This window comes from Abrus precatorius, unplaced genomic scaffold (assembly GCF_003935025.1).
Source record: "Abrus precatorius isolate BTA unplaced genomic scaffold, Abrus_2018 Scaffold4, whole genome shotgun sequence".
NCBI classification, from domain to species: Eukaryota; Viridiplantae; Streptophyta; class Magnoliopsida; order Fabales; family Fabaceae; genus Abrus; species Abrus precatorius.
This window is the reverse complement of record NW_020874384.1, coordinates 11,791,366-11,818,352: the sequence shown is the minus strand read 5'-3', so window position 1 is coordinate 11,818,352 and position 26,987 is coordinate 11,791,366. Positions and strand designations below refer to the sequence as shown.

Genomic DNA, 26,987 nt, shown 5'->3' with positions numbered 1-26,987 from the left:
CATCCCTTTATTATAAATCTTACTAAATTTGTTTAGTAATTATTCTCATCTATAATTGTAAAGTTTTAAAGCCTGTGATCAAGTCATGTATATGAGAGCTATTCTCGACCTTGGGAATTTGAACTAAATTACCTTTGAAGTTTAATCCCCCAAGAACATTGTTCAAATGCAATGCAGGCCAAATCATTTGCAATTTAAAAATAAGAATATCTTTTACACCCCGTCCCGCACCCCAAGAAGGAAAAAACACCCATTTTAACTTCGCTCTTAATCAATAGGAGGTATCCTCGTCGACAAAAAAAGAGGAAGTATACTCCACAAAAATGCATATTTTTCAACCCTTTCATTTTACTATTATTGATTACTTGAGTAGTATAAGAGATTTTTCTTAATCAAGGAATTATGACATCATCGTCAACTAAAAAACGTGTTTTACTTTCCAATTTCCCCCCTCCCCTTTCCGCACCAAAAATACCCATTTAAACTAAAGATACGTAAATTATTCCGCTAATAGCCTCCAAGAGACTGAAGAGAGCAGCGCATAAAGTTATATTGAATAAAACAGGCAGAGCATGAAGAAAGCACTTCGCAAACACTAAAAAGACCTGATAAGATGCATTTGCCCAAAATATCAAGATTGACATAAGATGGAATAATTTACACTAAAATCTGTGAATTCCAAAATTAATCCTATGCTGATGTATAGCATTCCATGATCTCTAAGGACTAGTACAAATCAATTGCTCTATTATAACTACATAAGGGCAAAATACATAGAAAATGTGGGTGGAAAAAATCAATTAAGGTAGTGAATAATGGATATGGTTAGCAAAGACCGCCAAAATCAACCCAGAAGAATATAGAGAGATTCAAGCAGACCGGTTTGCTTCTAACCTACGGAGTGACTTGGCTGTACTGATTAACTATTATGAAGGACATTTAATTGCCGACAAATTACTTTACAAAATATACAAACATGCTTGAATAGGGCAACACAATACAAAATTGTAGATCAATGCTCATTCTTAACTCTTGCCTTTAATATTCCAGGGAGTGGTGGAGATGAGGGAGGCCTAACTGGAGGGTTTGAAACTGAAGTAGGAACCTGTGCATGATACAAGCCTGACATGCTTGAACCTTCACCGCCATCTGTAGGATTTTGCGTTACATTATCATTCTGAGGTCGCTCACAAAATTTCATTGCCTTGAGAACATAGGTGTCATCATGCAGCTCAAAGGGAGTGCTAGAGAGAAAGAGAAAAGGTAGTGAACATAAATAGAAAAAGATTTTGAAAAATGAAATTTTAATAAAGATCCTATAGAAATGACATATATTTCTCAACATGCCCTCCATTCTGTTTGATCATAATATGATACGGGTTGAAGTATGACATGAGTGAATTATGATATCTTCACATTTAGACAGCAATCGGGCAAAATAATACCATCACTCTTACAGAAAGAAAGCCAAGTAATTGAAGCTTCCTTACCTGTTGAAATCAAAATGCACAAGCTGCATATCTTCTGATATTTCCACTTCAACAGTTGCATGGGGGCGTGTCTACAATTTCCAAAAGCCAGAAATGATATCAAGGGCACCTTTGGGTAAACAATTAAATTAAATACTTACTCAGGCTCTAATCAAACAGAAGTTTATTTAAGTTTGACTAAGAAACTCAATAAAATAAATTTTAAAAAAACTTATTTCAATAAGCTTTTCCTAAAATAAATTTAAAAGAGCTTATAGAAAGGTCATACCCCCCCCCCCCCCCAAAAAAAAAAAAAGTAATACAATATATATGTGTGTGTAGTTTTTTCCTTTAGGGTTGGCAGATTCTTTCTAAAATTAACGAATTTGCAGCCTTCTTAGACCTATCATCATAAATACTCCACAGAGACCTGTAACATAGCCTTGAGTATATAGATAGACATAGTGCCTAACTTTGTAAATAGATTGCACGTAGATGTAACATAACCTTTGCTAAACTCAACGATGTAAGCAAATAATATACTTTTAGTATTATTAATAATAATAATAGCAACTACATTAATTTTCAGTTAACAAATTCTAACGGATGTCCACCACAATGGTGAAAAAAATGTAGTGAATTTACCTACAAAGCAGGAGCGACATCTTGTTTGATAATAATAGAGAGTATGTAATCTAAACTTCAAGCCAACCATAATAGTAAATACTGACTAGGGACTTTCGACATTAAGACCAAAAACATAAGAACTATCTGACATTTGAAGATACAAAAGGTAAAAAAATTGCAAAATTTTCTAGTGGTAAAACTAACCAAAAACATCATAGTGTACCTGCACCAAAATGAAAGGCAAAGATACCCCTCCACTGGGAGCATTTCCTGAGCTATATAATTGCTCATTTCGTTGTATAAGGTTCTGAAGGCCTACGTACTTGATACAATAATACAAGAAGTTAGCAAACAGAAAGTAATCATTATGGAACAAAAAGGTTTTGTTAGGACCTTCTTATAACCAATTGCAAATTTCAGACACAAAATTCCTCAAGCTTGCAAATTAGGACAGGAGTTCAATCCCAATCTATGAAGCACAGATTCTGATGCAGACACCATACATGACACAGACAAGAACACTCTGACATGGCTAACGTTTAAAATATAATATTCTTGGACACACACATATAGAGAGAGAGAGAGAAAGAGGGAGAGATTATTTTACAATATAAGCACTTGGTCTCTTTACAAAAAAATCTCAAAACAAGATAAAATTATACCATGTTCACCTTGTGAAACAAATATTAGTAAGTTTTATATTTTTTCTATGATAATGAGTCTTACAAAAAAATAAAAATAAAAAACATTAATTTTAATATTTTACATTATATTTCAATTTTAATTTAAATTTTTTAAAAGGATAAAAAATAATTTTTTAATAATACTTCCGTGTTTTTCTATATTGAAGTGTTGGCTCAAGAGTCCAAGCCATATAGAGGTGTTGGCTCAGGTGTCTGAGCCAATAAAAAAATTCAACTAGACAGCTGATGAAGAGACACACGTTGAACAAGTGTCTGAGAGGTGTGTCAAAAAAGTGTCCAAAACTTCCAACAAGAGAGGTGTTCATGCTTCACAGATTCCAATTAAATCCACACGAGAAAGTGGTCCTTACTTGTTCCTCCAGCTCTTGCAAATATGCTGCTTTCTTTTCAATTCTATTCCTTAGCGCAAGACGCTCCGTCTGTTGAATCAATTATATTAGATAAAATGATCCTTCATTGTATTTTTTAATTAACTGATAGTGTCACTCTAAGGAAAGAATAAGCTACTTAGAGCCTTAAAAAACTACAACTTAATCCTGTTTGCAAACCTTTAGCTCTTCAATATCACTTAGACTAGTACGAGGAAGACCCTTCCATTGTATTTCCTTTTTATCTTTAGAAATAATATCCATTGCCATGAGAACATTCAAAGCATCATAGACCCTTCGGCGGATGTTTTTCTCATCATATTGTTGCTGTCAAATGTTAACCCCATAAAAATAAGTCAACAATATTTATCCGTACAGCCTTTGTCTAAAATTATTTATACAAAGAAAACCTGATCAGGAGATGAAACGCTATTGCTTGGATCAGCAAATTCAGCCACAAGTTCATCAGCTACCTATATTATAACCACAAGCCACATTACTTTGAAAAAAATTAGGAACAGGTACTATATTTGAGGAATTCAAACCAGAATTTGCATGGCAAATTGAATTACAAAAGATATCTGAAAATGCATACATTCTGACTCACCAATTTTTTTCAGGATTAGAGTGTATGTCTTCAGACACATTTCCTTACAATACAACTGATAATCATTTTGTTATAACAGATAGTGTTTATTAATTAGATCCTTCAAGAAAATATGAGATAATGAAACCATGTAGGACGGATATAACATCAACAACCTACATAGTTCTAAATAGATTATAGATCCAATGCCAAATCTTTTCTCCAATCTAATAATTCTAAAGCTACAGTATTAGGCAGGTCATTTTTTGTATTGTAGCATCAATATGCCACTGGAATGTCTGAGTCTCAGAATTACTGAAAGTACTAAGAGTTTAGTATTTGCAATTTTTGGAAATTCTTATCAATATAAAAGCAGTCTCAACATAAAGTATTCTCTTTAGCACAAGATATACAGAAGAAAAGAAACATAAAGAAGCACTGGTGAATCAAGATTGTAGTTCTTGAAGAATTCTCAATGAGAACATCTAATAGGCATCTAACACGTCAAAGGCTGCAACTCATATGGGTCATGGTTATGCTTGATAATCAAGAAAATATGAAGGATAAAGTGAAGTGAATATAAATTCAGGAAATTATGAGGAAATTCCTTTTTTAATAATCCCAAAAGTAATTTTCTATAATGCACAGAATTCTAGATTTTAGTATACCACACATTAGAACTTGAAACATGCACAATCACATGCAAACACATTGACAAAAATATATCAAGAAATATATTGGAAAACAAAGAAGTTATATGGTATAATTAACTTTATGTGCATATACTATATAAAACTGAATCCAAATTTAATTTCAGTTTAGATGAACTGACTTAGAGTAACTGCTAACCTCATTGTAAGTTGTTCGTCCCTTGCTTTCAACCTTCTCACACACTTGAGACAACCAATAAATGAGAAACAAAACCAGAAAAGTATCAGCATGATTTCTACAAAAATGATGTCAATCTAAGAAGCACAAGCAACTAACCACCACAGATGCAAAGTTTGGGGTTAGCTTCTCATAATCTGCATAGCATGCTATATGCAACATTGAAAGGCTAAAAGCTAATAACCAGAAAAGATTGATGAACCTTTTCTTTAAAGAACAAACTGGTCAAATTGGCATAGTTTATAGACCTTTCATACTAAATTGGCGGAGCCCTCTTCCACTCTTGTCACCTCCAACTGCACGTTGCCCCCTCTTTTTCTTTTTGCTACTGTTTAAAAACTCATAATGGGTAAGAATCAATTTAAAAAAATCATAGACAGCATTTAAAGGAGTTTTGAAACCATGATCAGATAATTGACAACTGGAAGTAAAAGAAAGAATTTCAAGCCCAATAAATTATCCAAAGAGTATTTTTAAGAAAACATAACAGGAAGTTTTTTTAGTAGATAATTTTTAAAAAATAAAAGTATAAAGCATTAATATTTCCCCGTGAAGAAACTAAGCTAAGCATAAATGTATTTTCCAATCCTTCTATTTAACTATTAACAAGACTCTGAGAAGATTTCACTGGCATACTCAAAGTACAAGACCCAAATATACTGCCCTGACAAGAGACTTATGCAAAGACAAATTTAAAAATCTCTGAAAACCCAGGTTTACCATCCAACAATATACATTAGACTACTGCACGCATGCAGAAATTCAAGAACCTTATCTTGCAATTTTTTCCGCATTCTAAATTGTGTGGATAACAGAAATCCTCAACAAATTTTGGGTGACTCCACATCAAGTCACATTTGGCAAACAATTGACATAAAAAAAAATGACCATTTGACTGTGTCACAAACCTACAGAACCATACCACGTGCATCGAGTTATGAACTTTATACTTCAGAACATTTGCTCACATTTTTACGTTTAAAAGACTACTACAAAAGTCTTATTCTCAGAGAGAGCTTGCCCATCAAAATGTAATTGGAGAGGAAGACAGGTCTTTAAGCAGGTTCAAAGATACAAGTGAAAAATTAAAAATAACATGAGAATATTTCCGTTCTCTTAAAACATGTAAAAGGTCTAATTCGTCCATTGAGAGGGTTCTCTTGAAAAATGAAACAAGCACTAAACATGATTATGGTATAAGAGAAGACCAGCCGATTCTTTATCATTAAGATTGCTAACAAAGAGAGCTCTTAAACATTTGTCACAGTTCAAAAATGAATGGCAGTATTCTTCACTTGGATTCAATAGATATTCCTCGACGACCTAACAAATGAGTGTGCATCTTAACAATTTTTCCTTTTCTAATTTGATATTCATAAAGTTTGTCTTAGTAAACATTTAATGAATCACTTGTTAGAAAAAGGTCCAAATCAATGTTCATTTCAAATAGTATATTTATGGAAAAATTATAGATACAAAATCAGAATGATAGAAAGAAAAGTTTCTATAAACAAAAAGAGTACACACAATTCCCAGGACTTTCAAGAGGCCTAGATTGTCCAACAAATATTTGAATTACCTCTCAAATCACAAGATAAAATCTCCCTCTCAACCCCTTTTCTCATTTATAGGAAACATGCCTTATTTCTCTAATTATCCCAGACCCCAACTAACAGAAAATATCAAACTCCACAAACTTAAAAAGGAAATTCACACCTCGAATAGCATCTGCATGACATCACATCATGTAATTATACATCTATCATGAGCTCAAAGGATAATAGAGAACTCACGCAACTGCACCCTGCGATCCAGCATCATCACCATGTATGTCAAGATGATTTAACCTCAGAAATTTGTTATCACTAGCTGGTGTTGCCATTGTCTGCTCGCTCCGGCTGGATGGCGACCCAACACTTCTGCTTGTTGACATTGATTGACCCGAGACCATAGTTCCACGACCTGGCATCTCCTCCTCCTCTTCCTCCTGAACTGTTTGACGAGGTTGCTTTCCCATCTAGGTAAAATGCTTACCTATAGGCCTGGCAATAAATCCTAACGATAGAAACAGAATTCAGTAAACAGGAGTTTTGAGGTAAAGCCCAAGATTCCCTGTTTGTTATTAACTATGAAAAAACCAATAGTACTTCCAATATCGGTCTCCAAAATCAACAGAAGATAAAATGTAAAAATAACAAATAGTATAATAATGATAATCCAGCATCCACCAAATTGCAAACACAAAACACAAAACAATCTGTCAACTGGCTCCATGCACATACATAACGGGAACTGATCAGTAAAACAGCATAAGCAAACAATTTTGTGCAAATTGATGAGGCCTTTTTATCAATCTTGCAGCAGATCCAAACCCAACAAAATTGTATTAGTTCTCAATTTCTTAAAGTATAATATGGAAAGAGAACGAATCTGAGAAATTGAAGAAGCCATACACAACCAGTACTCAAAACAAAACAGAGAAAACAAAATTGACAAATTAACTGCGCCTAGTTGTTTATCAGCATCAAAGCCAGCAAATGAATAGAAAGTTACGCAAATTAAAGCTATGAATACTCACCAAAGAGGTTGAACAGTGTCGACCTCAAAGAGAGAAAGAAGACCTTAGGTTGAAGATGAAAGGAGAAGGGAGGGACCACCAAACCAAGTATTACGAGCATGCTCTGCCTAGGTTTTCACATCGTTTAAAAACCGAACCGGTAAACCGGTTACAACCGGTTCATTATAATAGAAAAAACCGCCAGAATTTTATTTTATTTTTTTAAAATAGCCGAAATTATCCAAAGCCCAAGGAAAGAGACGACATGTTCTCTAAGGGGCACCCCGACTGGCCCTGAGAGGAGCTCCGTCACACGCCGCAATTCTAGACGATGCTGCAAGTAATGGCTATGCCTCATTTGCCGAATTTCATCTTTAAGAAGCTTTGATGGCTGCTTTGTGGTTTCTCTTTGCCTAATTTTACTTCAATGGTTGAATTCTGCTGAAATAAATAATGCTTATTGAAATCCTTCATACATTCTTCAACCCATGGATATGGATATGCAATAACTGATTATTATTTGTTTATTTATTTTGGTTACGAGGTTACTATTTATTTGAATCGAAGAGAGGGAAAATATTCCTTTCATTTTTGCCTACCCACTTTAGAGATGATTGAAGTTTATGAAATTATCCTTAATTTAATTAGTGTAATTATTTTCTTTTTCTTTTTCTTTTTTCTTCCTTATACAAATCAAACAAGGTTTATTTGGCACTATTTTCCAGCTTCAACTAGCATGTTAAATTTAGTATATACAATAAATGCAACAAAATCATGCATGTCTAACTCTGCTGTTAATTTGTTTATAAGTGACAACCCTTTTTTTAAGGATAGTCAGTGACATTTTTCAATTGCGAACTTAAAAATATGCATAATAAACTTGTGCTATCTTGTTCAGCATCAGTTCAATCAATTCAAAAATATTTTGGTTTAATAGAAATACCCATAATAGCATTAATTTATTTATTTATTATCATTGGGGAAAGGGGATGTGGGTATTTTCAAGACCCATAATTCTAACTTTGATTATCTTGCATATAGGCTGTTAGCTCTCACCTCATAAGCTATGATGCAAGCTTACGCTTAGCTGAATGAAAAAGTAGCATCCTTAAGCCCAATTGAGTTAGTCCTATTCTTGACTATTAGGTTCTAAACACCATGATTATACCATACTATTCTAAGAAAATTAGTTAAAAAACAAAAAACAAAAATTTTTTTGCTATAAATTATTTTAATAAAAACCTATGAAAATATATACCCTCTAATTTAAATAATTACTTTTAATACCTTTATACCATAGAGGAAATGCAGTTTCAATTGCATCTACTGGTATTATTCTACCAATTCCCTTGAATTTTTTTGCCATGTAGATGTCAAAATTTATAAAATGGGAAAATGCTTTCATATTCAAACAAATATAAAACAATTGACCAATATCAGATGGGCTATTTTCCAACACACATGCAAACACATAAATAACAGGTACTATAACAACAAAACGGTGTAGCTTTTTTGTTTACCCTATCAAGAGCAACGTTGCTGGCTTCCATCGTGTTTTTGTCTACCAAGTTTCTTCTATTATAGATGAGTTTATTGTAAACAATTTCTATTCTATTCACATTAGAATTTTGAACACCCAATGTTTGTATAAATTAATTTGCATACTTTTTGAAGTATTTTTTTTAAGACCAAATCTTTATTGTAATTATGTATATAATCTTTCACTTGTGTGGATTTTTTGTCAAAATAAAATATGATAAAAATAAAAAAAAACTAAAATAAGGTATTACTAAATATTTTTCTTATCTGAATATTTTTTGTCACATTAATTGTCATACGTAAAAGTCAACACTTATAAGTTCATATAACCAGACACCAAAGGATAGAGTATTTAGGATAACTAAGAAACTCGAGTCTTTTTTCCTAATGCAATGAGCCTTGAATTTGCTATCATTATTAGTCAGTTTTTTGGATTTATAGTCTATATTAAAAAACTTATTGTAACTAATAAAATGATTTATTTAAGACTCACAAAATTTATAATAATATATTAAATTATTTTTATTTATAAATTATAATATTTTATAATATTATATTGAATAAATTAAAATTTAAAATAAATAAAATTTTAAATGAAAAACTCTAATTCTTTTTCTTAAAGTTAGAGAGTACTTCCACTGTGTATTCTTTAAAAAAGACATTATTGTTTGTTAGTTTCTTTTGTATTATTGTTATTCAATTTGTCTTGTACACTATTTCGATTATGTTTATTATTAGTTTATCTCATTTATGTGTGTATATGTATAATTTAATATGTGATAAAGATCAGCTTCATCATAAGAATAATTCAACAAGAAAATAAAAGATAATAACTTATGAAAATATTTTTAAAGAATATTTGTAATCACTATTTTTAAAGCATTTTTATTCTAATGATATTTTTTCTTTATTTTGAAGATTGATGAACAACATGAAGAAATCACCTTGAAAATTTGATGACAAATTTGTTACTTTCCATTTTTGGCTTGATGCATTTTTTTCATTAATATCTTTATACTTTACTTTGAAATAATATTGTTATTTGTGTATTTCATAATTTTATTAACTGTATTTGCTAATTTTAGGTTTAAACTTATTTAATTGTATTAGATTTATTAATTTAAGGTGTAAAACTTTATGCTACTATATTTACTGAATTATTTATAAATTAATATTCATTCAATTGTATTTGTTATATATTTAGTAATTTATTTATTTAAATGAAATATGTAATTTTAATATATCACACTCCTCTTTGTTGTTAAACTCAAATGATTACATGCATTTTCATATATGCTTCTTAACATTAGCAACACTTCTTGTTTGTTTAAACTTTTGAAAAAATAAACAAAAATGTATAAAATAAATTAATTAATTTTCAATATTTTACAAAAATTTAAAAATATTTTTAGTACAAAATGGACTCAAGTTAAAAAGAGTAAACAATTAAGTGGTGTATAAGTGAGTTAGCGTGTTTAAACTGTTGAATATATTTTTTATCTTTATTTAATAATACTAAATTTAATTCTTAGTAAAAATTTGTAAAATTGCTCTTTTGATTTTTAAAATTTATTATTTTATATCTTTGTAAAATTATATTAATCATTTGTTATCTTTTCCACGTAAATCTTATATATATTTCGTATAAAGATGGTGATTTTAAGAATTAAAATTTTCCTATGTACAAATATAATTTCAATTTATAATCAAAAATAACTTTTAAATTAATAGAAAGTTAAATATTATTTTAGATCTTTAAGTTATTCACAAAACCATAAATATGTTATTTATAATTAAAATTTTCATATTCACTGTCGTCATGAAAATCAGGTTTTATATTGATAAAGTGTTCAATATCATCTTAGATCATCTTCATGCTCTTTACATACTAGTTGCATCTACTTAGCATAATGTTTACAAAACTAGTTTAAACCATTTTAACCTCTCTAACGTAAAAGTTACAAGAAATAGAATGACTCATTGGATGAATATTGTTTAAACATTAAATAAATTTGTTTAAGCAAAAATATTATTAGCTTAAGCAAAATTTACCTAACTTAAAAGAATTGTACAAATACAAAAATTATACAATTTTAGCTTAAGCGATAAATAATAGCTTTGATACAATTTTGTATAGTCACCATTGTATAAAATTAGCTTAAAAAAAATATTATATGACTTAAGCAAAATTTACAAAAAATTATTTTTTTGTATTTTTTTAACATTCAACCACATGTCTTTACTTATTACCCCTATTCTAATTTAGGTTGTTCATTGCTAAGAGAATTGAAATAACCATACAATGTTTTCAAATTTAATCACTTCCACCTTTAAAGGTCACAATTCAAAAAATATATAATTATTTAGATTATTAAGTTTGAAAAATAAATTTGCATGCAATAAAGGATGAATTAAAATAAAATAAAGATAAATTAAACAAAGCTCCTAAAATACTATTCCAAACAAAAAATATCCATTTCTATAGATATCTTTGTAAAACTTTTAATCTTAAATTTCAATCATATTTACTAAATCTAGTGAGCTAGCCGTTAGAAATACAAATATATATATATATATATATATATATATATATATAATTAACTTCAAAAATAAAATGAAAAGTGAATTTAATAGAATTAAATTAAATTTTATGTGAATAAAAAAAAAAAGGCCTTACCTTCAAATTATAATTATATTTTCAAAAGTTATTTGTCTTATTAAAAAATACCTTAAATGACACAGTTTAAATATCTAATATTCTAATATCTTTAAGCTACAATTAAATATTATAAATTTTAAAATTTATTTTAACAAGTTATCTTTCCAATTTATTTGATTCATATAATACACTAATTCACTTTAGTCATTACAAAAAAAATGATATTTTATTTTTAAAGGTATAATAATTTCATCTTTTTTTAAAAACTCATTCAACACAGCTACACAACTAAAAAAAAATCAACTTCCAAATTTTTCATAATCTTAATCGAGTAACTAAAAAAGTCAAACAAAAATGATTATTTTGAAAAAAAAAATACTCTTTTGTAAAATAATCTTAAACAAACGACTAATCGATCACAATAATGACTTGAATCCATTTAAAAAGTGAAAACCACTTTCATTACTGTCTGGTCAATTGTCATCCTCTTTCATATTACTTTCTATGACCGTGAATATGTCCTTGTAACGCACGGCAGCATGTCACGTTTACAAGGGCAACAGCTAAAGGAAAAACAAGAAAATACTAATGACTGTATTTAAAACACTTGATTACGAAATCTAAAGTAACATTTTTATAAATAAAATATTACGTATATGCCGTGATTAGAATTTTTAATAAATTTTTTTATTTGATAATTTCTTAACTAATTATTCTTAAAACACTCACAAGACAAAATTAAGAACTTTTCAAACAAGTAAATATGGATCCATTTTAAATAAATTTCTAGTGAATTCTTTATGAAAAAAACAAGCATAAAAATAAATAAAACTTCTTTTATAATTAAAAAACAACTTACGAAGGCCATCGACTACAAAGCCCAAGTTTATCAACATTTAAAGCCTGAACCTGTGTAGACTTTATGTACTATAAATACCTAAGCAAAGACCTTTTATTTAACCTGAACCGGGGTAGACTTCATGCACAGGTCAAAATTTCGCACTGACCTTAAATTCGGACCATTACTTGCATCTGCACATCATTGACTGAGAAAGAATTGCCACATTCATCTAAAAGAAATTTCCCATCCACACAGGTGTTCCATAAACTAAAATTCAATCAGCATTTAAACTAGCTGTGCACGCAATTCAGAAAGTCATGTGTTTCTATGTACACACATGCAACAGGATTAAAACAAGAAATAGGGAACGAAAAACCTAGATGGAGTATATATTCTCGAATTCAATGGCTCAGATTAATGCTTCGTTGGATTTTGATTCAATGGATTGAAGCGGAATGAGTCAACATCGGTCCAAGAAAGTTGAGGGTGAGTAACCTGAAAAATAGTCAATTAAACAATTAATCACTGCAGTCAAACAATCTTAATAGATTAAGGATTAACTAGAACGCATTGTTGTTATGTTAAAAGCTAAATTTTGACCACTAGCCAGTAACGGAGACCAATAAAAATACTGTCAATAAAATGCATCGTGCAAAATTGCGACAGTGAAAACGTTTGAATTTCCATTGTGTTATTTAATTCCCAAGCACCAGATTAAAAAAAGTTCATTTAGCTCAAAGCATCTCTATTAACAAGCTTAGAAGCTTTATTTATTTATTTTTTAATAGCAAACCAACAACGGTTTCTCAAAATCAATATTAAAATAAAGATTTTGTTAATCTCAGTTTTAAGGACTGAGAATAAGCATCTAATAATATTAATATTTTATTAGAAAGAGAAGCATTTATTGTATTTTTATAACTTTAATATAATAAATGTATATTTTTTCTATAAAATTTTCTATTTGTGAATACTTAAACTCAATCTTACGGGTTGAGGTTAACAAAAAAACCAAATCCTCAGCAACGATTTGCTGACAGAAATAATGCTTCTATCACAAAGCCCAAGGCTCGATGAAACCCACTTTCCCTTGCACTAGATAAGTGTATTGCACCAAGTGTTACTTATTTAAACAATTTTTCTAATATGTGGTCTGTGCAACATTGCACATGATAACAATCTATATATACTTTTATTGAAAAATATAGAATTTAATGCAATTCAATGCATTGATACTGTTAAATACTATAATATTTAATAAAAACTTACTATATACTGATTTCTTACCATATGAAATGCTGTATAAGTTAAAAAAATTCATGATTTAAAAGGATTGAGAATATGGTGCAGTGTGGCTGAAGTGATTGTGAAGTATAAGCATTACACAGACATTTTCATCAAATCCTCATGATGAAAGCTGCAACTTCATCCACAACACAACTCAGGAAGAAGTGCACAATCAGAGAGAGAAAAGATGGCCAAGGATTTGCTTACCAACTCATAATTCACGGCAATGCTACTTTATGTATTAGCGTACATTCCGGTTAAGCAATCCTTGAAAAGATAAGTAAAGATCTTTGTTATCTGACCCAAATATCTCATCTGCCTTTCGTAATGTTTCCTAAAAGAACATGGAACGAAGATTAGCTACTTGGAAATAATTTCAGTTCCAAATTTAATACATCAACTATTTAACTTCTATTTACCTCTCGTGTTTGCTTCTGAGCATTTAATTCCTTTATGTTAGCAAGAAATGCACTGAACTGTTCATAAGATAGGCGACTCCTGAAAAAGTGATACATTTAATTTATTCAGTTATCTTCTTAAATAAGTGGAAATAAAAAGTCACTTTACTACAGCTGGGAGAAAGAAAGCCACCTGGCTTGACGAAAAAACTCCTTTCCGTCAATCTTTGGAGTACGACCTAAGCAAATATTTTACAAGTTATGAGAGATAAAAAACTAAAAATAATGTGATAATGAAACTAACAGAAATTGGGTAACTTGTTAAGAAGAAATAAGAATAAACCCCAATTACAAGGATAGAACACTAAAATTCTTCAAGGAATACTCCACCCGAGCCGAAGACCCTAACTCTCACAAGTCACAATTGACAACACATCTCCATCACAAATTCCTTCTACTTATTTATAGACAGCATGTAAAGTCAAGCTAACTAAATAGTATATCATAACTAACTGCTAATAGGCAACTAACATATTGTAACTACTAATGTGGATTACCTAACAATACTCTCCCCTCCCCCTTAAACATTCACCTTGTCCTCAAGGTGAATAGCTATAGCAGCTCTGTAACAAAGATAATCCAGCTCCACCTTCCAGCCCAGAAATAGCTTCTGCGCCTTCTAGGTCAAACACCATGTGAATATCCCTATACTACTCCCTTAGTGTTTTGTTTTCTGTAGTTTTTTTGGCCATGGACCAGAGCATCAAAGGTTCTGTAATTATACAAAGATCCCATAGCTCCCTTGTGAATTGCACTACTACACATGGTTGCAGCTAATGATTATCAAGATCCTCCATTTTATTTTGCTTCTGTGGTGGGTTGATCATACTATCCAAACCCAAAACCTTCACTGTTAGAGTTGGTTTAGTCCTTGGCTCTCCTTTTGTGCCAAACATAGGGTCTCCCTCAATTTTTACCACCTTTTTGCAACCCATAAAAAGAACCATCCGTTGTCATCTCTCCCACATTGTTCAGAATGATGTTGGATTGCATTTGTCAGGTTTCTCCAAATTCTTTTAGCTTTCTTGTATTTGCTTCTTGTCCTTGAGTTGCTGGTTCTATTATCTCTAGACCTTCATCTTCTGTTCTATTTTCTAGCACCAAAGAACCTTGATCTTGAACCCAACATGAAGTCCCACCATGATGCACTTGGATTTTCCCCTTTCCACACAAACCACCAAACAAAATAATGTCCTCGCATAGGCTCCCCAACCTTTTGTATCTTTTCTTTTTCAAGTATTGCAAAGGCTTCAAAGTGCTGCTCCACATTAATCAACTACCAATAGACTTCGTTTCCTTCAAATTCTGGTATCTTCATGAATTCTTTCTTGAATTCTTCAAGAACTTGCTTTTCTACTCTTGCTAACTTGAACAATTCTTGGATTAGCTTCAAGATGCACCCACAGGTCCAAATCAGAGCTTTGATACCAATGGATAGAAAAAATGGGTAACCGTATTGGAAAAATAGGAATAAATCCCAATTACAAGGATAGAACACTATAGTTCTTTGAGTGACTGCTCATCTCAAGCAAAGGCCCTAACTCTCTTGCATTTGACAAGATATCTCCTCCTCAATCCCTTCTACTTATTAATAGGCAGCATTCCAAATTAATTAAGCCAAGCTAAGTAACTACTAATGGGACATATTGTAACTACTGTTGCAGATTACCTAATAGAAACACATGGAAGAGACACCCAGCCCCTTTTTCTTATGCTTCATATGGAACAAGGTCGTAATTCTCAGCACTGTATGGATAACATTTCTTACTAAAGCAAAAATACCTAGTAAGATGAAAAAAGATTAAAAAAATTAGAAAAAAAATAGATTAACAATGAATCATCTAAAGCTAAACCTGGAAGTGATCGTCCCCGAGGTGGAGAGTTTGCTGCTGATGACTGCTGACTTGATGAATACCATGAAGAGAGAGATGATCGTCCTTCATATGGAAGTTTTGTGGGAGAGGTGGCACCGGAAGTTTTCTTGGGTGATGAAGCAGCAGAATATCCTCTAGGAGACCCAGCTGTTGAAATCACCTTTGGAGTTCCAGTTGGTGTAAGACGTGGTGTGATGTATGGGGTCAAAGAAAACCTTTGCCCTGAATACTTGGAAGCTAAAGGACAGAACATAAAATAACAAGGAAATTATTATGCTTGTCATATAAGATACCTGTAAGCCCATTTTTCCTAATCATAGATAGTTTCAGCTATAATTTTATTGAATCCATTTTGAAACATTTTTCCAGTCAAATTCATTTTTTTAGATAGAAAAGTCCAAACTCTTTATTTTCCAGTACAATAGCTAGTTTCCCCACTTTGGGTTTTATTAAATATAATAATTTTCAGTTTTTACTATATAAGAACTTTGAATAAGCAATACCAAAGGATGGTAGATAATGCTTAAAAGTAGGTGGAACAGAATTCATTTCTGAAATCCTAAATATTAAGCATTAATGTTTACTTGCATAATTTCTCATGCAGGATACTACTTATATGATATCAAGAAATATAGTTTGATTCTGATAATTGAACAATAGTAATAGCATGATTTGCAATCAATAAGATATCTGGAAAATTCATCTACCTTCATCAATTGTTTTACCCGCATCTGTAATTCCACTGTGTGAACGATGTGACTCATATCCACTTCCATTATCATCTGCGAACAATTCATAAATGAAATGCATATAAACAACTTCAACAAGCACTCCTATGAATTTCACTTCACTAGAGGGCTACATGCAAAATTCATGATCAACCAAGTGAGGAGTATCCTTACCAGGATATGCCTTTGGAACTGATTGGTCACAGGTTCCAATATCTATGGCTTCAGCTTGCTGTCCCAAGAGCAATGAAAATGATTAAAGGGTAAGACGAATCTTGTTCAGGAGAATGATAATACTGATCATTTTCAGTAACAAAATCTAATGTAATTATTATAAGGATAGGAAAGTTAATATATTGATGTCTTACAGATGCGCTGTCATCAGTTAGCGACTGCATCAGCTGTTTTTTAAATGTCTCCAACTATCAAATAGAATAAAGAAAAGCTGTCAATTCTACACAAAAATGAGCGGTAAAAGATAAAATAAATAATATTTCACAATCAAGTCAGTATTATATGTACACACAAGGAAAAATATGCATATTGTAACATAAAAAGGCCAAATTTGTACATATACACTGTGCCAATAGCTGCTGGAGTTTGAAATCATAGAAGTAAAGAAAAGAATATATTAAAGTTACTAGTGAATAAAAGAGATAAAGTGCAATGTCCTCTTCTAAATGATGCTTCTTTTCTTTCCTTTGTGATGAAATCACTCTCCTCTCCTATGAAATTAATCTATGATATGTATGATGCATGTTAATCCATTTTAATGAGAACATGTCTCGTTTAAACACAAATCTCCATGTCATCAACAGGACAACAGCTAAGTTTTGAACACCTATTATCAACCTTGGAATTTCAGAATAAGATATAAAGATTAAGGTGAAGTAACAAATCCAAAATTAAGGGTGTTTCGAAAGTTCGAATTAGTTCATTTCATCTCCTTATGTCTTAAAATCAATAGTATTCAAAATTAGCTGTTGGTGATACTGAAAGCAGAAGAGAGCAGAGAAATGGCCTTCGAAGACTTATGTCTAGTTACTTACCATTTCCAAACAGTTTATTTATATCAAAATGAATTAAAGTTTCATCTCTTAGGGAGGAGAGTGCAATTTGAAGATTGAAGAGGAGGGTGGTGTAATTTGAGTATCTCTTAAAGAAGCAGTATGATTTAACCTAAAAATAAATATGCATGCTGGACAACACCAGGATATATTGATATGAGGCTGTGCATAGACAAAATTGAACAGATAAGTTTGAAAGATATCCCACATGCCCAAATGAGTTATAAAAAGACACTTGTAGTTTAAATAGGGAGAGATATTTTGCAGCTTGAAATAGAGGACATGTTAGGAGCTAGGAGAGAGGAAAAGGAAAGTTAGTAGTTATTATAGTTAGTTAATGGAATGAAATCAGTTAATTAGAGGGGATTTGTGAAGTAAATAAATAGGATGATGCAAGAGAAAGGCAGACAGATGTGTTTACATTTGTAAGTTGAGCTTTAGCTCTTTGTGAAAGGAGAAATCCTTTGTGAAGGGGAAACCCTTCGGGAGAATTTTATTCTTCATTTTCCGTTTTGTTCTTCAATGAAGTTTTACTCCTTTAAATCTTCTCTAGTTTCCATTTTGTTTTCTTTGGGTCCCTAACAGACAGCTGACTGTGACATAACAGTCACCAACAGATTTCATATTCAACTTTTTTGTCCACCATGTCACTCAAAACTATTCCACACCTAAGTGGTTAAGAAAAATTGCTGTTTCTGTGCATTGTTCAGTAATGACTAAAAGCAGATGATAAGCAGGGCTTTCAAATAGTAATTATCACATTTTCAAAACGGCATTAATTTTAAACCTAAGAATAAATTAAAATCCAGGGGTAGCATTATTTAACCGTCACTGTTGAGCTAACCAGACTAGAATATTTTGAATTCAACTTTCTGTTGCTGATTAGTGATGACTTAATTAAAAGATGAAAAGTCATCCTCATTTTGTCTTCCATCATTCATTCATCTTTAGTCCATCAATTTATCATCCAACATCATATTTTGCTATACTGAAAATCATTCTAATAATGTATTCTTATCTAGATGAAATATGATGAAAGAAAATGAAGGTTCCAGCACATGTAATGCATCAGCTACATTCCCCAGTAGGGTTTTGTTGATTACAACATGGATTCGTTGACATTAACATTAAATTAAACACTTTCTTTAAAAAAATGAATAGCATTATATCTCATTCCTTAGAAGTCTGAAAAACAAAGTCGTTTCCAGGAAAACTAGTTTTATAAGCCATGATGTGTTCAGGACAAGATGTACAATACAATTACAATTGACTACTAGAAACAGACAACTGCAGAGTTGTGTGACATTGGTAGATTTTACTTCATCAACCAACATACGTTTAAGGCTCTATTAATATAATGTGAAGCAGTCAGGTAGTCAAGGATATGAATTCATCACCTGAAATCATGGTTTAGCACTAAGCAGTAGGTGAGATAATGAGTTCTTCCAATTTATAGAACACTTAAACGCAAATGAAAACAGACTCCAATATGACTCAAATGTAGCAACATCTTTTTATCTTCTTGATTGATAGCTTGAACCACATGCCAGACAATTTTTCACTATCTAGCAAAATTGTAAAAGCATAGGAAAGGACAGGAAAGTGGGAAGGGCTCTAGCAAAAACTAGGGTAACTACCGACAATTTCTGAAGTCTAAAGACAGACCAGAAACACAGAAATACGAAATATTCACCTTCGCAAAATCTCGGCTTAGCTTTTTCACAGTTGCTGCCAATTGGTCCCTCTCCTTCGTAAGCTTTATCTAAAACCAAACAGTAGAACACAAAATCACCTACAATCAACTCAACACTTCCCTCCCAGTAAATAACACCACCTTACTAATTTGTACAAAGATTATAAACTTTCAAAATTTTCCACACAAACATGAACCTTCTCATTCACCCTCTCTTCCACTCACGTTTCTTGGTTCCTTAAAACTGTCTAGCCTATCAATTAATAATGATCAACACTAGAATGCTCGAAAAGAACTAAAAAATTTTCTTTCCATTGAAAAACAAGACACACAACAATATACAATAACGGTTCCCCCATGTCCATCCCCTCTCCACTCTTCTACACACACACAGAACGACCTTATCCAGTGAGAGTATGAAAGTAACAAACTGCACACAACGGACAGTTAACATCAAACACATGTTTGGCAAAAGATTTTCTTTTTAAATAATTATCTTTTTCTAATAAACAAATAACTACTTATTTCTTGGTAAGAGAAATTTTTCAAAAAAACAAAAAGGCCGTTAATTTTTCCCAACTTGAACCATATCAAACAGTTGCGAAACCCGCACTCAATTCAAGAATAGTTACACTCCTTTCCTCTAATTTAATTACGAATTAAGAAAAAAAGAAAGATTGAAAAAAGGAGAACATTTTCGTTGAGGGCGGAGTTCAAGGTGGAGTCGGCTTGGTGACAGGCGCGAGTGAGGGAAGAGAGACGGTCTTCGAGGTCGTGGATGAGTCGGTCTTTCTCTAGAAGCTTCTGGCGAAGGCGAGAAGCGTCGGATTCGAGAGAAGAGACTCTTGAGGCGATGGCCATGGAAGTAATCTTGCGAGCGAGATCGAGCTGTTGGTAAGGGTCCGTTGGAATGACCGAGAGAATCTCATCGGGTAGGTCGAAATCCACCACATTGCTGAGTGTTCCTGTGCCCTGCGACATACCCTTCAGACAATTGGAGGGAGAGAGAGAGAGTTGTTGTGTTGTTGGCTTCTTGTTTAGAGCTGGGAAATGCCCGAGGGAATTGAAAAAAATTAAAACTAATGTCCCTACACGGTGTTGTTCAGCAATAAATTAGCCCATTTTATTTTATTTTATTTCCTTACTTGTTATTGCAATACATTTTTTTGGTCGGAAAATGTCATTTTATTGTTTAAGGAGAAATATAAAAAATGTATAATTTTAAAATTTTTTATTTTAATTTAATAGTTTGATTTTAGTGTGATATTTGTATAAAAATATTTATATTCTTAAGTTGAATCATGATAGATATATTTTTTGTATTAATTATTGTAAAAAAATTAACGATCTTTTGTTAATATAGCAATTTAATGATTGGATAATAGTATTTTATATAATCAATTAATTAAAATATATTATTGAGATTATTTTTATATTAATTATTATAATATTAATATTTTTATGATATAATCTATCATTTAATAAAAATAAGACAAATTACAGTTATGTGATTACCATTTCAAAATAATAATATGTAAATTTAAAAAATAGCAAAACCACTTTTTAATAAAAATATATTAGTTAAAATAAACAACGCATTGGCTTGGCTAACATACATGTGTTTGAGTGTAGTGAAAGCATTTTAATTGACAATTACAACCATCACTTACATCGAAAAGAATTAAAAAGAAAAAACTTACCATTTAATGCACTTGCCTATACAATATAATAAAATAATTTAAAGAAAAACCTTTTAAGTTGCTTATAATAGCAAATCAGTTTATAACATATAGCCCTACACTATAACAAAAACGAGATAAAACAACTCTATAAAAATATCATGAAAGATGTTCTTATGTTATTTTTTTTTTAAGTAAATTACACTAAATAGTTTAAATCAAAGATTAAAATCCTTCCGTCAAACAAACTTGCTTAGAAAACAAAACTAAGTAATTAATAAAAAGGAAAGGCAATTTATTAAAATAATTGCTCAACTATCACGTAATAGTATATTTTTTGGCTAATTCAATTTTTTCTTAATTAAGACTAAAATTTTTCACTTGACCCAATTTAGTTTTTTTTTATTATCAAATAATCTTTCAAAATTATGAATATGAGATACTTTAATTCTTTCAGTCATTGAATATAAAAATTAAAGTGTCTCATTTTTATAATTTTGAAAAATTGAATTTCTTTTTTAAGAATAAAAGTTTCCTTGACTCAAGAAAGAAAAAAGTGTCCTTGACTTTATTTTTTAGAGGCTAAATTGAATATTCACTAAAAAAATGGAAAAAAACGGGGTGTCGTTTTCTTTTGGTAGGTTATGACTTGTGCGTCCTTCGGTTCTTGACTCACGATTAGGTTTTTCTTTCTTTTTCTGCTCGTCGTTGTCTGGTTTTAATTTTATGTTGTTTCCCTCCAAAACGGCTTTATGAACGATATTTAAGTTTTTAGCCTTTTTCTTTGTTTTTTATTAAGTTATTTTTCCCTCTTTTATGAATTTATTCAAAGTTCAAAACTTAACCGCCAATTTTTTCTTATAACAATTGCCTTTTGCTATTCTTTCTAACAATCAACTTACGTTGTCATGATTAAAATAAATTAAACATTTTTTTTATTTCAGTCTATATTTTATTATTATAACATGATATTTTTTTCTGTTGAACCACAAAATTTAATTTTTATTATTACCATCACGTGAAATTGGATTAGGTGCTATTAATACATTTAGGACTGTCCAATTATAAATTTGTTCAAAGTTTTTTATGCTTTTATGGCATTTTTAAAAACGAGTGAATTTATTATTACTTTAAAGTGTATAGTATTATTTATTTTTAAATAAATTTTATAAAAAAAAATTATTAGTTAATTAAATAAAGATTGATAATAAACATATAAAAGTGATAATAAATACTCTTTATAAGTTAAAGTAAATTTGGTATCTTCTTAAGTTTCATGACAAAAAAAAAAAAAAAAAAGCTTTCCGAAATATGCACCAAAATTAATGACAAAAAAATATTTTATTATATTTTTGGTAAGAAAAAATTACATGACTATTTTTGTTTTAACACATTAAAACTTAAAAGGTCTCATGCATTTATAAAATATATTTTAAAAAATAATATTTCATCCAAATTAAATGTAGCATTTAAAAAAATAGTTGAAAGCCAACAATTAAATAATACTATTATCAAATGACCATGTCACGATTTTATTTTATTTTTTTGTAAAGGATCAATGACATCTTGAGTTATTATTTCTAATTTAAAGTCCATTCATGAGATAATACATATATAGTATAGGAAATGGAATTTTTAAACATTAAATTTACACATTTCAACAACAAAGTAACAATGTCCTTAAGGCATTTTCATATAATTCTAAATTATATAAGTGTATATCTTTACAACGATCGTTCTACATGGAGCTCAAAATATAAAATTTTTGCATAATAATTACATTTTTTAAAAATTATAGCTAAACAATTTAGACTTATCGCTAAAACCTAAACTGGCAAAATAATTTAAAGCTACAGTTTCCTTTCAAGAGTATGCCAACTTTGACATTTCTCAGTTAGACCTCCCTCTTTGAGAAGTAGCTACAACACTTGTCACCTTTGCTCACTGTGCGATCATTACAACACATACACATACTAACATCGACAAAATGCAAGAGTGAGCTTATGAAATAAAAATCACAATCTTAAATAGTCGAATACAAACATAGAGGTCATACAGTTTATTATTTCAATAATTTTTAACTCATAACATAGCAACATAGCCCATTATCAACTCTTTTAGTGCAACATTAACAACTTAGCCCTAACTGATGTCACAGACTTAGTAATCCAGAAAAAACCTATAATCTTTCAGTTTGGGAGCAACCCATTTTGGTACTCAGGTTACTTATTTTTTAAAAACTTTAAGCTGTAGAGTTAATTATTAAAATAAGCTAATCAAATTAATTGAACATTTTTTAATTATGACTAAAATCAATCCATTTAGGGACTTTTGAAATAGTTTTTGAAGATTTTATAAAAATTGTTTATGATTCTTTTAAACATTTTTTTATCTTGTTTTTAATAATTTTCTTACTATAATTTATTAAGATAAATCATTTTAATATTTTAATTAAATTTATTATCAAATTTATTTCATATAATAAGAATTTGAATGAAAACTTAGCTAATTTGTTTAATGTTTTTCCTAAATATATATTTAATCTTTTCTAAAAAAATTATTTATTTTTTTTAAAATTATTAATTTACATTTAAATAAATAAATATTATGGTTATTTATTAATAATTTTAATACTTGTTCTAATAAATTAAGCTTAAAAACCCAACAAAACACAAACCTAGACTAGGAATCTAAGAGTCTAAATACTTACGGAGTCCAGCCTCAAGAACACTAAAGAGGGAGGAGCTCTTTAAAATAAAGAGAAAAGACCCCATACTCAGGACCAATTTTGGTCAACCAATCAGCACTATGGTTGGCTTGTTTCAAGACATGATTAAGCCTAATGAAAGAAATCCCTTGCAGAAGCTTCCTAATGTCACTGATAAATAGAAAACAAAGGATGAGTACAAGGCTAAAGATTAACAACTAAGGATATTGCTTTCTTGGAATTGCACTCAATCCAAACAAGATAGATTTTCTTGGAGACAACCAACTACAGATTGTAATGGAGACTCCAAAGTTTAGCAGCTAAGGAAGAACACAGCTCTGAGAATCTACAAAAACCAACAATGAATCTACCATGATTGTCTCAAAAAAGACCTCCATAGCTAGCAATTCCAGCAATATGGCAAACAGCTTCATCTACATTTAGTTTCAATTGCAATCTCAAGGGAGGCTGCCATTTGGTGACGCAATCAATTCCCTTCCACCCAGTTCCAGTCTTCTGCTTTGAGCTGCCACAAAAAAAGAGATAGTCAATATCAGATTTAATTTTATGGAGGAGGGACTCAACATTCAAGAAGGAGTTCTAAAAGATTTCCTTATTTCTATTAGTTCACAGATTCTACACAGTAATTCCAAAAGTAAATTCCAGTAGGGATGCAACCGACAATTATCTTTGGATAGATTAAATTCGAGCCAACTACTCAAACCCTTGTTGAAGAAAGAAACCCAACAGTGAAGGAAGACTAGCTGGTGCCAAATTTGCTTGCAACCCAAAAGTTCCTAAAGGCATGCATAATAGTCTCAACACCCTCTTGACACCTAGAATAAACAAAAGAGTCAGTCATACCATGATTATGTCTCTCAAGATTAGTAAGGAGTCTTCCATGAGAAATTTTTCACAAAAAGACATTAATTTTGGGAGGACTTGGCCAACTCCATACCAGATTAAACATATTACAATTCTTATTCATATTCTAGTCCTAATTGGATAAGGAGGCAAGGTTATAAGCAAACTTCACAGAGAAAATTCCATTACTAGTAATATTCCAAGAGGGTTAATTTGATTAATTGACTATACTATGTGATTATGAAGCAGAGGCTTAAACTTGGTCTAGTTTCACTGACCATTCTGAACAAACAAAGCCACATGCTCATCTAACTCAGATTTAGAAACAGACCGACTAGAAGAGTGTCTAAGATTATACAAGGAGTGTATCCACTTATCGTCCCAAAATCTTATGGTTAGGCCATTATCAATGACCCAACCAAGCCCCTTGTAAAAATTTTGCCAGAAAGAAAGCATGCTTATCCATAAATGAGAGCAATCCTGACCATTGCCAATGCAAAGGTTGTTTCTTATGAAGAAGTTGTATTTGTCCCGAATGATTTGGGCCCACAGATCATTAGGTGAAATTATAAGTTTCCAACAAAGCTTCATGATATAGGCTTGGTTGACTAGGTGAGTCTCCCTGAAATCTAGGCCCCCCTTATTTTAGCTGGCAAATTTTCCAGCCAATTAAATGACATTTCCTACCCCCAAGACCCCAGATAAACTTTTTATAGATAAAGTCTATAGTCTTACACACAACTTTGGGAATTAACATGGATTGCATACAATAGGCTGAGATACTCATAATAGAAGTCTGAGCAAAAGTTATTTTACCGGCCATAAATAAAGTGTTCATTTTCCAAAGAGATAACTTTTTCTAATTTTATCAACTAAAAAAGCATATTCCTGCTTAGTAAGGGTAAGATGTGTAAAGGAGATGCACAAATACTTTCCAATTTGGGCAAACTGCTTTAACCCTAATCTGAGGCTAATATTAAATATTTTTAGTTCACCAAGTGTATTTATTTATTTTTATTAATGCTCATTATTTAACTATATAATATGATATTAATTTCTAGGTTCTAAGATAATTCCACATACCAAATTGGATTATGAATTACAAAAAAAAAATTATAATATATCAAAAAAACTGAAAAAAATTACAAAAGTTTTTCTACACAAACTTTCACATTTTTGTGTCACTGTAAAAAAATAATTTCACACATAAGCAATTAAAAAAGTACCAAAACCAATAACTAAAAAAAATAAATGAACACCTACACATAAACCAAATAAAAAAATAGTTATAACGAAATAGTTTTATATTATAATCTTACAGAATGAAGATAAACATTATTGATATTTTTTTTAAAAAGTTAAAAATATTGAATATTATACGTTTTTTAAAGTTTTAGTTTAAAAAAAAACATTGTGAACAATTGATCAATATTTATATAATACAATTTTACTCGTGAATAAATTTAATTATAATTTAAAATTATTTACTTTTAATTAATGAGTCTAACTCTTTATTTTAAAAGAGTCAAATCATAAAATTAAATATTTTTCCTAAAAAATAACTATTTTTAAAAAATTAATATTGTTTATTAAATAAGAATTATTTTTTATATTTTAAAAAAATATTCACAAAGATATTGAGGTTTTGCACACTTTATTCCCTAAGACATTAAGGTTTACTTTCTTGTTGAGTTGGTTGATGGTGGTTCTGTGCCTCGAGAGTATACGTATAGGTTGGTTTGTGACGCGCTTCGCGTGGCTGGTGAGGGCGGCTTATTGGATGATGAGGTGCATGAGAGAATAAAGAATGGTATATGGAATAGGTACACGCAAGTGATGAAAGTTAAACCAATTATGTATCGAAAGGTATCCTGAAATGAAGGAGCTAGTTTGAATTCATTTCTGATGCAAAGAGATTGTTTGTTGAGTCGAATTTGAATTTGAAGTTGAATTTGGGGTGATGCTAGTGAGCTTAGTGAGATTTGGATTCTTCAGAGAAGCTAATTCAGCCATTCAACATTTCTCGCAACTTCTACACAGGCATTCTACATTTTATGACCCTCCCAATGAACTGAATGTGACTAGCCTTTGAAATTTTCCATTGTGTGATAACCATTAGCCTTTCAGCGTTTGGGGAGGTGAGTCTTGACAAACTGACTTTTCAGATTGCCCTGCTCTGCATAATTGAAAACTATTTGTCATATAAAGTGCTTAAAGGTTCCTTGCCTGCACCTGTGGAAACTCACTGGTTGTTTCAACTATCAAATTTCTTCTATTGAAGTTATCATTGCTTTACTCTACATTGCACTTTTTGGGGTCATTCTTGGACATGACGATTATCCAAAGATAATCAGATGTAGTGCTTGTTATAGCTGATAAAAGTTCCATTAAT

The 26,987-nt window shown here is 30.7% G+C and overlaps 2 protein-coding genes across 4 annotated transcripts; both read right to left on the bottom strand.

The window, feature by feature from the left end:
* Nucleotides 1-623: 623 nt before the first annotated feature.
* LOC113864628 (transcription factor-like protein DPB) lies at nucleotides 624-7,320 on the bottom strand. Of its 2 annotated transcripts, none has more exons than XM_027498566.1 (10): nucleotides 7,221-7,320; nucleotides 6,436-6,697; nucleotides 4,891-4,970; nucleotides 4,604-4,647; nucleotides 3,579-3,641; nucleotides 3,349-3,495; nucleotides 3,151-3,219; nucleotides 2,320-2,418; nucleotides 1,491-1,561; nucleotides 624-1,244 (listed from the first exon to the last, which is right to left on the bottom strand). In XM_027498566.1, the coding sequence occupies exons 2-10, from the start codon at nucleotides 6,657-6,659 to the stop codon at nucleotides 1,013-1,015; spliced, it is 1,029 nt and encodes a 342-aa protein (XP_027354367.1). In that variant the 5' UTR covers nucleotides 6,660-6,697; nucleotides 7,221-7,320; the 3' UTR covers nucleotides 624-1,012. The 2 variants fall into 2 exon arrangements, with proteins under 2 accessions (XP_027354367.1, XP_027354368.1); XM_027498567.1 differs by having other exon boundaries at nucleotides 625-1,244; nucleotides 4,891-4,967.
* Nucleotides 7,321-12,446: 5,126 nt separating this feature from the next.
* On the bottom strand, nucleotides 12,447-20,363 carry LOC113865228 (uncharacterized protein At4g15545-like). 2 transcript variants are annotated; one of them, XM_027499640.1, is made up of 10 exons: nucleotides 20,039-20,363; nucleotides 19,346-19,414; nucleotides 16,954-17,007; nucleotides 16,760-16,817; nucleotides 16,565-16,639; nucleotides 15,837-16,094; nucleotides 14,117-14,162; nucleotides 13,945-14,023; nucleotides 13,733-13,859; nucleotides 12,447-12,733 (listed from the first exon to the last, which is right to left on the bottom strand). In XM_027499640.1, the coding sequence occupies exons 1-9, from the start codon at nucleotides 20,324-20,326 to the stop codon at nucleotides 13,767-13,769; spliced, it is 1,020 nt and encodes a 339-aa protein (XP_027355441.1). In that variant the 5' UTR covers nucleotides 20,327-20,363; the 3' UTR covers nucleotides 12,447-12,733; nucleotides 13,733-13,766. The 2 variants fall into 2 exon arrangements, with proteins under 2 accessions (XP_027355441.1, XP_027355440.1); XM_027499639.1 differs by having other exon boundaries at nucleotides 12,487-12,733; nucleotides 16,565-16,641; nucleotides 16,756-16,817; nucleotides 20,039-20,353.
* Between the last annotated feature and the right edge of the window lie 6,624 nt (nucleotides 20,364-26,987).

Coding starts and splice junctions, on each gene's coding strand:
- LOC113864628 (XM_027498566.1), bottom strand. CDS start 6,659: ATGGGAAAGCAACCTCGTCAAACAGTTCAGGAGGAAGAGGAGGAGGAG. Junction 3,496..3,578: donor GCGTTTCATCTCCTGATCAG/GTTTTCTTTGTA, acceptor AACATTTGACAG/CAACAATATGATGAGAAAAA. Junction 3,220..3,348: donor GTGATATTGAAGAGCTAAAG/GTTTGCAAACAG, acceptor TTGATTCAACAG/ACGGAGCGTCTTGCGCTAAG.
- LOC113865228 (XM_027499639.1), bottom strand. CDS start 20,326: ATGTCGCAGGGCACAGGAACACTCAGCAATGTGGTGGATTTCGACCTA. Junction 19,415..20,038: donor ACTCCGCCCTCAACGAAAAT/GTTCTCCTTTTT, acceptor GTTTGGTTTTAG/ATAAAGCTTACGAAGGAGAG. Junction 14,024..14,116: donor GAGTTTTTTCGTCAAGCCAG/GTGGCTTTCTTT, acceptor TCACTTTTTCAG/GAGTCGCCTATCTTATGAAC.